The sequence below is a fragment of the Phaethon lepturus genome, unplaced genomic scaffold (assembly GCF_000687285.1).
Source record: "Phaethon lepturus isolate BGI_N335 unplaced genomic scaffold, ASM68728v1 scaffold32171, whole genome shotgun sequence".
Lineage (NCBI taxonomy): Eukaryota > Metazoa > Chordata > Aves > Phaethontiformes > Phaethontidae > Phaethon > Phaethon lepturus.
The window spans coordinates 24,810-36,868 of NW_010520325.1; the positions used below are offsets into that span (position 1 = coordinate 24,810).

A 12,059-nucleotide genomic window follows, 5' to 3' on the forward strand; every position below is an offset into this window, starting at 1 on the left:
CAGCAAGGGCTCGCACGCTCTCAGCTTGCCTCCAGCGCAGCCAGAGCTGCCTTTGCTGGGTCGACTTGCAGCGTTAGATGAGTGGCGTTTGGATCCCGGTGGAGTGGACGGGAGGAGGGGAAGGCACAGCTGGGTCTAGGAAAGAGGGAACCGAAGTGTGGCAGGGGCAAGATCTGACGGCACCCTCCCCTTCGCCCCGCTTCCTGCAGATTGTGCGCCTGGACCGAAGCATGGAGCAGATAATCTTCCCGGTGCCGGGCATCTGTGAGTTCCTCACCAAGGAGACCAAGTACCGGCTCTTCACCACCACGGAGCAGGACGAGCAGGGCAGCAAAGTCAGTGATTTCTTTGACCAGTCGTCCTTCCTCCACAACGAGATGGAATGGCAGAAGAAACTGCGCAGTAAGAGCAAACCAGACCTTCCTTTCGGGCTCCCCGCTGCCAGCACCGGCACTTCGAATAGCCCCGTTGTGAAACTGGGAGGCAGCCCTGCTTTGAAAGGGCTGCAAACCCTGGCAGCAGCCTGGAAATCACGTCTCTGAGCTCCTCCTGCCCCTTGCTCTGTAGAGCAGAACGCACTTGGCAGTTTGCAGGGAGTGGAGGTTAATCAAGATCCCAGGGAAGTATTTCCTCTCTGCCTGTTAGTGCAGTTCCTCAGTAGTCTGAAATGCATCTCACAGCACATTCCTTGGGATTACACCTGCAGGTGTTTATCCCTGGAAAGCTCTCCCTTCATTTGTTTTCAGTTGCTTTCTCCTAAGCCAGGATCTAGCAGCTACATATGGGAAATAAAATTTGTTTCTCTGCACCCTGCAGACCTCCTTAGGTGCTTTCAAGGCTGCATCAGGACAGAAATCCTGGCTTAAAATAACAGGAGCTCAACAAAGAGTGACACAATAAATAGTGCGATGCAGCTAAAGGGTAGCGCAGCAGCTCTGAAAACACTTGCAGATCCAGTAAAAACTATCTTAGGAATTTGGCAGGAAACAAGTTTCCAGTATGGATGGGAAATTGCTGGCTGGGTCTCCTCTGGGACCAAGCACCAGCGCCGAAAACACAAAGGCACTGTTGTTTTGAAGGACGTGAAGCGGCGAGGCTGTGGGAGGTGGGAGATGGGGAGGAGGGTGAGGAGGAGAACAGAGCCGATCTGATTCCAAGGTGCCAGAGCAGGTCAAAGGGCTGAGAAGCCAAGAAATGTGAGCAGTAACATTTTGAACTTGCACTCCTATTTCAGCAGATGAGGAGGGAGTTTTCATTAATGTTTTGAAGGAAGTGGGAGGCCAGGGTCCCTCCAGGCCCTTTAGCTGTACTGAGCCGAGCCCTTCGGATGTCTGGGAGGACAAAGCCTTCCCTGGTTGGCACAATGTTGGCTGAGATTTGTGTGTCTGCCTCCTCTCCCTCCAGGCATGCCGCTGATGTACTGGTTCTCCCGCAGAATGACACTCTGGGGAAGCATTTCCTTCAACCTGGCTGTCTTCATCAACATAATCATTGCTTTCTTCTACCCCTATGTTGAAGCCACTTCCATGGGTAAGTGCCCCAGCGTCTGCCGCTCCTCGAGGTGGAAGAAAAGGGGACCTTCATGTGCAGGGAAACTGTCCCCTTACATGTACTCCCCCCACCCTCAGTCTCCTTTTGACTCCTAAAGCCCCAGGTCCTTTCTGCTGGTCAAACAAAGGGATTGAGTCAAGATTTCAGTTGCCAGCCGTCCTGCTGCTCCCTTCTTAGGCAAAGTCTCTTCTCCACGGGGTACGCTTTCCCTGTTTGTAAAATGGGGGAAGCAATGACAGAATACCTACCTGCTGTCAGGCAAAGCCTCCGTCATTTACAGTGGTTTTGAGATCTCACATAAAAGGTGTTAGAAAAACCATCTTAGTCAATACTAGTCTTTGCAGTCAAGCATAATTTCTCTCTTTCTTCCCTCTGATAATCAGCACATTAGTTTTTGTTGGACAGTCTGGACAGCAGCAACGTGTCCCATTGGCAGCATGCATTTAATCTCATACCACTTAATTGCTGTGGCTCTTCTCTCCCCAGGAGTGCTGGATTCCCCACTGATCTCGCTGCTCTTCTGGATTCTGATCTGCTTCTCCATCATGGCCTTGTTCACTAAGCGCTACGGCGTCAGGCCTCTCCTTGTGGCACTGATCTTGCGATCGATTTATTACCTGGGGATTGGACTCACTCTGAATATACTGGGAGCTCTCAATGTAAGTTCTCCGTGTGCTGGAAAAATAGCGTAGCAGCCCATGACTCAGGAGGCTGCTCTGCACTCATAAAGCGCAGCAAACCCCACTCCCTCCCACTTCTGGTTGTTCCCCAGCTGACCAACAAGATTGTGTTTGTGGTGAGCTTCGTGGGCAATCGTGGGACCTTCATCCGAGGCTACAAGGCCATGATCATGGATGTGGAGTTTCTTTACCATGTTGGCTACATCCTGACGAGCGTCCTGGGACTCTTTGTGCACGAACTCTTCTACAGCATCCTGGTACAATAAATGCAGATGTTTGGGACACGGAGGTAGCCAGTCTGCCCCGTTAGAAGCTAGAAGGTTCCTGTGACACCTTCCAGGGGCTGATAAATAACAGCAGTGAGAACAATTCACTGTGCTGTAATCTTTGCGTAGGCTGATCTTTCTGCCTTCCAACAGTATCTATTACTGTCTCTCTCCTGGTCTTCTGCTATCTTTCTCCTTCTAATCTCTACTGTGTACTTCATCTGGGTCAGCTGGGAGACAACGTGAGCTGGTGAGGGCAGAGGCAGGGTGCATGTGTCCTATTCTTGGCTTTCCTGCTGTGCATAAGTCAATTCATTCTTCTCTGCTTGCCTACAGTAAGCTGGGAAAGTTAAATGCTTTATGTGAAAGTTAGTCAAGGTCTGCTGAGTGATCCAAGATCCCAGGATAAAAGGGGATGTAGGTAGGCCAGGCATTGTCAAGAAAAGCACCCTGTAGCATTTCTTTGCTCCTGGGTCCTTTCAGCTGTTTGACTTGATCTACCGTGAGGAGACCTTGTTTAATGTCATCAAAAGTGTGACGCGGAACGGGCGCTCCATCCTGCTGACAGCCCTTCTGGCTCTCATCCTCGTCTACCTCTTCTCCATCGTGGGCTTCCTGTTCCTGAAGGATGACTTCATCCTGGAGGTGGACCGGCTGCCAGACAGCAAAGCCAAAGGTGGTTCAGCTCTTGCCCTCGTTGGCTGCAGTGCTTGGGGTGAGAGGGGCCAAGCAGAGTGTGGGTCCCCTGCTGCAGCTGGACCGTTGCATGAGACCCTGCTCCTCCCCGCTGCAGAAGCACGTGTATGTCTGTGTGTGTGTGCGTGCGTCGTGGGTTTTATACCCTTGGCACAAACTGGTAGCACTGGTTTTGGGGTTGGCAAGGAAGACAGCTGCCTGCGCCGACTGAAGGACCTCATGCTGCAGAGAACAGGGTTTTGGGGCTAGGAGTGGTTGCAGAGGAGGGGGCGGACAGCTACAAAGGAAATTTTAGCACTGTAGAGGTCTTGCTGAAACTTGAGCAAAAGATTCAAAGCCTTAAAAAAGGCTAGGAGAATGCAAAACAACTTTTCAGGCAGTTGAAAAGCAGCTGTGACAGCAGCGAAGAGCTTTACTAAGGCAAACTGATGCTCTGACAAGACTGCGGGCTCTTTTACTTGCAGATGACCCCTTGGGGATGCAAAGGAACATGGAGACCTTCATGGAGTCATGCAGCGGTGACAAAATTAGCTGCTCTGCTGTGCCCACTGCCCTGGAAGGTAAGTGAGTTCATTAGAAAGGTCAGCTCTGTTAGCAGCAGAGCAGCTTGGCTGCCTGGTTTGTCAGCGAGCTCAGAAGAATCCTAGCTTTTCAAAGATGGAAACAACACCCTTTCTGGCACGTATTAGGCAAGAGGCCTGCAAATTTTACACTGACCCTGGCATAAAAATGTTGAAGTAGATTCAGTTTAGTCATAAAGAAAGTGGGAGCTTCAGGAGTGCTCAGCCAAACACCTCCACAGCAAGAACCAAGCTGGAGGAGCTGCTGGGAAGTTGTTGGTTGGGGGAGATCCACAACAAGTACCTGCTCCCAGGAGATTTGCCACTGCCATCACTGCAGCAAGTCATCCTCATAGCTCTGGATTCTTTGTAATGGTCTGGCACTTCTGCCCTGTCTATGCTCTGGGGTTTGCTTTTATGTCCCACTCTGGTACTCTAGAATCGGACGCTGACCAGTGGGAACGTGCCTGCGACACGCTGCTCATGTGCATCGTCACTGTCCTGAACCACGGGCTGAGGAACGGAGGGGGCGTGGGTGACATTCTGCGGAAGCCATCGAAGGATGTGAGTTTGGGCAGCATGCGGGACCCCTTTCTTCTGCCAAGTCCTGCTGCCTATACTGCTGTGCAGCTGCCCTCCCTCCCGGGGAACTGTGACACCTCCAGCTCTGTCCCCCACACTGACCTCCAGTGCTTTCCTCCTCTCTTCCCCATCACACCTTTTACTCCTCCTTGCCTGGCACCTTCAGCCCATGGCCCGTGTAACGAGGCAGCATAGTTGGAGTGGCTAGAGGAGAGGTGTGCAAGAGACACACGTTTATCCCTTTCATCCCTTACAGGAGTCCTTGTTTCCGGCTCGGGTTGTCTACGACCTCCTCTTCTTCTTCATTGTCATTATCATCGTCCTTAATCTCATCTTTGGCGTCATTATTGACACTTTTGCTGATCTGAGGAGCGAGAAGCAAAAGAAGGAAGAGATACTGAAGACCACCTGTTTCATATGCGGTGAGCGCTGCGACCTCGGTGTAGAGGAACTGCCCCAAAGCTGTTCCTCTCTTCTAAGGTTGATGGAAGGAAAGGAGTTTCAGATGGTTTCTGGTTTTCGTTTGGTTCACAGCAAAACTTAAATCTGGTCACTGCAGTGGGAGGAGGCTTAAACAAGGACACAAACTGAGAGGGGAAATTGTCTGTATTGCTCCTTGCCTCCTGTTAATGAGGTGTTGTTAAACGCCACGTTGTGCAGTTCTCCTCACTGTTCATCTGTCACTCCCGAGACGACCACTTAGCCGGTGGAAAAAAAAAAAGCACCATATTACTAAAGAAATAAAATACAGGAAGATGTTCAGGAATGCTTTCAGTTGTCAGAAGGCATCCAAAAAAAGAGAAAAACTCAATAAGTCTAGCTGCTTTTTTTCTTAAAAGAAAGGCCCACGGGGTGCATTTTATGCTTTTAGATACATAAGCAGGAAGCATAGCTTGTAGTACTTTAAATAGAAGACTCCTGAATGCACAACTGGGTTATTTTCCCCCCGTTTAGGATGCTTCTTGTGTGCTAAATGCCAACTAATTATTAAAAGCACTTCTTGAAAGTCACACCTGGGAGAGGATGCAATTATCTCTACTGCCTTTCACATTTGTTTGCTTCCTCACTTCTTACCTTCTCCTCCCCTCCCCTCCTCCTCCCTCTACCTTCTCCGTTCTTGACTGCCTTTCCCAGGACTCGAAAGGGACAAGTTTGACAACAAGACAGTGTCCTTTGAGGAGCATATTAAATATGAGCACAACATGTGGAACTACTTGTACTTCATAGTGCTGGTGCGAGTGAAGAACAAGACAGACTACACAGGGCCGGAGAGTTACGTGGCGCAGATGATAAAGGTACGTCTCCTCTCAGGGCAGCTCTTTCACTACTTCAACCTGCCTACCCCGGGGAGGTATTTGAGAACGAGGGGCTTGCCAAAGAAAAACAGTTTTGAGAAGCAGCTTTTGGAAAATATTTAATAACGTTACTGTGCCATTCTTAGCTGGTTATTTCCACTTTGCAATCTCAGCCAACATCACATTGTCTGTTTGATGTTTCGTACTGTGTATTTAAGGATTGAACCAAGGGCAGAACCAAGCAGTAGAGAGTGTGACTTCAAGGTGATTTCAAGGCAAGAAAGGAGGGAAAGGAAATTTAGAAAAAAAAAAAACTTCTGAACTTGAGCCCAGGAGGCTGCAAGAAAAAAGCTTAAAATGAAAATGGACTATTTGTGGAAAATTTGCAAAGATACAGACAAGATGAGCCTTTGGGAATTTCTTTAATCCCTAAGCATAGGCAGGTTTCCTGTTAAATCCTACCAGATCTCCTCCCTCCTCACCCGCTCTCCCACTCCCTTTCTCCATGGTCACCTTTCCAGAACAAGAACCTCGACTGGTTCCCCCGGATGCGAGCCATGTCACTGGTCAGCAATGAAGGGGAAGGGGAACAGAATGAGATCCGAAATCTTCAAGACAAACTCAACACCACAATGAAGCTGGTGTCCCATCTCACCTCCCAGCTGAATGAGCTGAAGGAACAGGTACTGAACAGTTTTAAAAATAGGAACACTTGAGGAACACCTGACCGTAGAAATGTGCTGTCCTTACCAAAATAGACACCGATTGCAAGGAGGCAGAACCAGCCCAAGCCAGTACAACTTCAGATAGAGAGCAAAGGGCTCCTGTAGCTCTTTTTGGCGGGGGTCAGGGACACTTGGGACATGTGCTTTTTGATACTTACTTAACTAACTTCCTCATCAGCTAGAGTCCAGCTCACAGGGTTTTCTGGCAGATGCTTAAAAGCAGCCTAGTCAGTCACACACTTGAGGAGCACGTTGGTCAATAGAAAGAGGTCCTGGTTTCCTACCTCACTTGTGTCCTTGTTTGAACTCCAGATGACAGAGCAACGGAAGCGCAGACAAAGGATGGGGTTTGTGGATGTCCAGAATACCATGAACCACTGAGACACCAGAAGAAACATCAGCTTCACCCACCAAGGGACTACACATACGTTTCAGCTAACAAGGCTGCTTATTCCTGGGTTCCATGCATGGATGACACCGACAGAGAAAGACGGACCATGCGGAAGGGCTTCACAGTCAACATTTTCCTTAGAGCGCTTGTAAGCAATTCAGGAACCATGGACTGGCCAGGATTCCTCATGATAGCTGGACCCACATGTTACTCTAATGCCCTTGTAGGAAGATAAATTATACAGGACTTTTATTCCTCATTGCAATAATTTTTATTTTGCAAATGTGGAGGGTTGTATCTTTATCTCCATGCGCTACATTCTGATGGCCTCCACCTCAGGTGTACTGTAACTACCTGTAGGGCTACAACATGTAACTTATTCCAAGAGTGGCACTAGTACATGTGGATCTTTGCAAACCAGCCATCGTATTTACTGTACCTGCTCCATGCTGACCCCTCTCCATTTAAAAGAGTTCTGTTCATCACTGTGGTGCAGTAAAGAGGAGCTAAACTCAAGGAGATGGATTTTGTTAATTTAACTCACCAGATAAGGATGAGTATTCAAGCTTTTACTAGTGTGAACTAGTCTTTTGCCTTCTGTGGACCAAGAATATCTGGGCAGTAGTAGTAGGAGACTGCAGGTTTACAGGAGTTCACTGTGAAGGGGTGTCCTGTGTTTTAGTTTCATCTCTGGTGTAAAGTTTTACTTTTTTTTTTGTTATTGTTACTTAAGAACTAAAGTGTAAATTGCCTTAACTAAATTAAATACAAAATCATGTTATAATAAAAAATTAAACATGGTAAAGAAAGCTCCCTTCCTCTGCACTCTGGTATGTAATGAGGCTGTTATAAGTAGAAATACAGAACAATCCAAAGACCTGAAGCCAAACCAGGGCTGTATTACCCAAGATGCTCCACAACCCAATGCTCTCAGCTCCAGCTGTTAAACTTTAAAATGTAGTATGATGTTCGTCAGAAGATGAAGACGAATGCTACCATGAAGAACTACCTTGAACAGCAGCCTTGTTTTCTGAAGCTAAAATTAGAGCCTGCTGCAAAGTTTCAGTGTCTTTCACTACTTGCCAGGAAAACACTGTTCAAATACATAAAAAGGAGCAGCTGTTGGTGCTGCCTGGAGCTAAGCAGAGTCCTGGCATAGCTGTGTTCTAGACACCCATCCTTCTGAAGCCAAGCGGTGCTGTAGCTGCCCCAGCTACAGTCCTGTGCCTCTGCTTCCTGAGAATAGACACTGATGCAAGCATTAAAGCTTCAAAAAGGAATAAAAATAGGCCACAGCAATGGACTGATCAAACTTGAAATTTGGTTATGACCCTATATACCAACATGTCCCTAAAACCTATCTTTATCTCTCAGATATGTAGTAACCCATACAGAACCGTCTCTCTTCACGCTGAGGGAAATTGCACATAGCTAGCTGGACCAGCAACACACTGCTGCAGCATTTGATTGAAATTTCAATTAAACCCTTACACTGCTCCACTGTCACCATGGTAAACTCACCCTCAGCCCTCTCCTGTGTCTTCTCAAAAGGAAAATAAATGTGATTGATTGATTATTAAAGTTATCCCTCCCTCAATTCCACTGTTACCAGTGCTAACACACAGAAACACAAGCTACGTTTTCACATCATCACTATTGTTATCTTCACAAGCAAATTTAAAGCTAACAAACACGGTTGTAGCTACTTGCTCCGTGCATCTCCTGGTTGTTCCGTTTCTCGTAACACAAAGGATCTGGTCTAACACCACAAAGTTCTTTCTTCTACACTACATGGCTTCAATATGGTTTCAGCACAGATATGTTAAGCTATGTCCTAGATTTTTAAGGAAAAAAAGAGGGGGCACTGAAAGTGAAGGGTGTAGGGTGTAGGTCTGAACAAAAAAGCTCTTGCTAAGAGGAATAAATGGTTTTATTCATCATGGCAACATACAGTGCTTTAGGAATATATACAGTGCAGAATCTGGAAGTTAGCCTATCACTTCGAGTCCTCTTCAGATTTCTTGGCATAAAACTTTTCTCGCAGTTTTTTCCATGTCCCTTTTTTCATGTCTTCCATCTGTTTCAGAATGTCTGCAAAACGAGGGGAGAAAAAGGGACATGGGGGAAAGAGGAAGAAAAGCACAAAGGAATGAAAGCCCTCTTACGAAAACTTTGCCTTACATATATTTTCCTTCTTTGACTTTTCATCTTAATGAAGTTCTATTTCAGGGCCTAAGGCAAGTTGGTTTTCCCTTCCAATCAATTGTGTAGGGAGTCCCTTATCACTAACAACTAATATTCAGTTTCCATGCACTGCAATCAAAGTTAGGAACTGGAGCAGAACAAAATTGCACTAGCTTCCTACATTGCACCTAATAAATGATTTGGCTGAGAATATTTCTGCATTACGGTACCCTGTTTTCTCTCTCAAATGCAAAAGGAGAAATACTGAAGGCAATCTGACCACGGTGGAACAGAAGCTGAGAATTTTTTGAATGATGTAGCAAACATGCATTTCCTTCACATAGCTCCTGCTATATGATGTCAAAGAGCCCTTGGAAACCCTCTGTTGTTCCTGCCCAGTGCAAAGTACAATCGACTTTTCACCCTGATAGATTGCTGAAGATCTCCTCAATTATTCCTGAACTTACTACTCATTAAACATCCTAACATACTGGCATGGCAGTCCCATTCTGTCCTTTAGTCACAGGTGTTTAGTAGAAGTGATGCAGTGAACACCACAAAGATGAGAATGTACTTTATCTCCTGCACTGACTTATTCTCAAATCAAGCACAGTATTAGTACCTGTTGCTAGGATCATCTTGCAATCTTCTACTGTCACTCCAGTGAAGCTTGTGTCTTTCAGGCGTGGATACTTCACAAGCAAGCAAGTAGCCGAGAGAGAGAAAAATACATTACTTGTAGTGCATTAAACAAGGTAAAAATGTCACCATACAGCAGAGTCCGAGCTCATTTTCAGTCATGCTCTGAGAATCCTCTTCATCCATTCCAAGAACTATCATCTGCATTGTTCATACATGTCACAGAGGCCAAGATGTCTGCAGCTTTCCTGGAACGACCAAAGGCACCAGGTAGCGCTGCATCCACCTGACCACTCATTTGTCTGTTACGACATTCCCAGCAACCCTGCGGGGATGAGGCAGCCAACTGCAGCAGGTGGTGACTCACTCCCTAAAAGAGGGATGGTGGCTAATGCCAAAGCTCACCTTGTTTTTGTAGTAGTTGGTATGGATTCTGACTAAGCTCTCATACATGCGGTCACAGGTCTCAGGGTCAGCAATCTGGAAAGGGATAAAAGTATCACATAAGTCTTATTTTAAACCTCCATAGCAAAAAAACACCTCATTTCAAGGCCCATGAGAAGGACAGTGAAGGAGGAGCTTAGGTAAATTCTCAGCGCAATGGAGGATGCTGGTGACCCCTATTATCCTGCTCCAGAATGCAGATAATTTTCTTCCCCTTCTACTTCTCACCAGCTTGGCCTAAAAGAATAACAAGGCACATGATTTCCAGAATGGACCTTAAACTCTGCTCAAAAATCTGCAAGACTTCTTGCTCAAAGGTCAGTTTTGCTGCTTGTTTTATTGTAAAGCATCAAACAGGATAACGTACTAGGGTGGAAGTCAGAAAATCCTGGTGCAGGCTAAAAATAGTTTATAATTGATTAGGGAAAAGCGGCATGAAAGACACTGAACAGCTTGTGAAGGGTAAATGGATTTCTATTTTAGTCTAGTAAGTTGGAAAGATCTTGCTAATACCTAAACCTCTGCTAGGTGCCTTGGACAGGTGCATCTGCCTCACAAAGCCATCTATTTAGCAGCGTGGATGTCACGTCATCTTGCTTTTCTATTTTACAATGGGGGCCAACTCAACCAGAACTCTGCATTGCTGCTCGATGACATCAAACATAAATGATTAAAACAGATACATGAATAAGAATAGTATCAACAGAAACATGTCAGGATAAAATGACACGGCTCATCTGTCCTTGGGACATTGGCACAGGTTCAGCACAAGGCGGGTAATGCCTCCTCTGTGCAAACTGAGAAAACCAAGGAAAGGCTCTTCTTATTCAGTAGGTAATGGCTGCTGCAGGAGAGAGGATATAGGGACAGACAGACTGTCAAGAGTAAGCACTGTAACACTGCTAGTGATCTTCAGCTTAACATATCTTGCAGCCACATTTCAAATGACCCTGCTAATGTAGTAATGATAGCAGAAATAGCTATTAAATGGGTAGCAGAAGCAGTATTCCCCCCTCCCCATAAAATCAGCAAATCTTATTCCATGTGAATAAAGCAGACATTAGACTGATAAAGTATCCTTTATGGTTCTAGTTCTTTTCTCATACTTTCCTCCTGCTGTACGCCAGTACGTTTCCCTTTGCTGTATTAAGCCTTTACACATACAAATTGACATCAGTGCTGCAGGCATCAATTTAGATTTTCAAGATGAGTGGCAGCTTTGGGATCTTGTAGCCAATTGGTGCAGCATATTCAGCTGTCCTGAGCATATGAAAAAGCAATAAGCACTTTCCAAAATGTCTGCTGCAGACTATTCTGGTGACCAATATAGAATTAGGTGCCCATAATGACTTCTTGAAGTACAAAACGCCTATCTGGAACAGTGTTTTTATGCTAAGAAAGGGCACATTTACATTCCAGAGCACCACCTCGAAACCTGTAAAGGTCTGCAGCCCAAGTCAAGCATTAGCTTCTCTAATTTATTTCAGCACCGAAGCCTAAACTCCAACACAATTACAACCGTAGCCAGAATCCAATTTATAAGCACTGCATCCTAGCAGTGCCAGGCAGCGCTGCATTTCACTATGTATTCCACACGGCATTGCACGATCATCACGGTAAACAAAACATACTAATTAACTCGATTCCAGCACAGTGCTAACGAATTCAGTGTTTTGTATCCCACTTCCATAACCACGGGAATAGGTTCTCCAAAGCACAGTGTAAACGGTGCAAGACTCGGGTACAAACCACAGCTTGTCCTATGCAAGGAACAAGCGACGCGGCTGACTGGGGCTGACCCAGGCCTGTGTTTCAAAGGCGAGCAGAGCGTTCACACACCGGCCTGCCCTGGGCCCCGAGGGCAGCTCTGCGGAGCTCTGAGGAGACCCGAGGGAGGCTCGTTTCATAGCAGAGATCCCCCAGGCACAACCTTCTCCTCAGCTACAACGGAGCGAGCTCCGAGACGGGGGGGAGGTGTGCACCACGGGAAGGCACCCCGTGTCAGCACCAAACTCCCGAAGTTTGTGCTCAAAAACCGCCGCAGCC

At 46.6% G+C, this 12,059-nt stretch overlaps 2 protein-coding genes across 2 annotated transcripts in view; one reads left to right on the forward strand and one right to left on the reverse strand.

Moving 5' to 3' along the window:
* LOC104628694 (inositol 1,4,5-trisphosphate receptor type 3-like) overlaps window positions 1-7,327 on the forward strand; it is a gene marked incomplete at its 5' end in the record, with an annotated part of 30,676 nt that extends 23,349 nt beyond the window's left edge. Inside the window, 11 exon segments of the mRNA XM_010297361.1 lie at window positions 210-402; window positions 1,405-1,530; window positions 2,038-2,210; window positions 2,324-2,488; window positions 2,981-3,173; window positions 3,658-3,753; window positions 4,193-4,317; window positions 4,592-4,757; window positions 5,470-5,630; window positions 6,152-6,313; window positions 6,668-7,327. Coding sequence (XP_010295663.1) covers window positions 210-402; window positions 1,405-1,530; window positions 2,038-2,210; window positions 2,324-2,488; window positions 2,981-3,173; window positions 3,658-3,753; window positions 4,193-4,317; window positions 4,592-4,757; window positions 5,470-5,630; window positions 6,152-6,313; window positions 6,668-6,736 — 1,629 coding nt within the window.
* Window positions 7,328-8,742: 1,415 nt separating this feature from the next.
* LOC104628695 (ubiquinol-cytochrome-c reductase complex assembly factor 2) lies at window positions 8,743-10,049 on the reverse strand (the record flags this gene model as incomplete). Its single annotated transcript, XM_010297362.1, has 3 exons — window positions 8,743-8,837; window positions 9,553-9,622; window positions 9,975-10,049. Coding segments are annotated over 3 exons (240 nt in total), but the record flags the coding sequence as incomplete, so codon positions are not given.
* Between the last annotated feature and the right edge of the window lie 2,010 nt (window positions 10,050-12,059).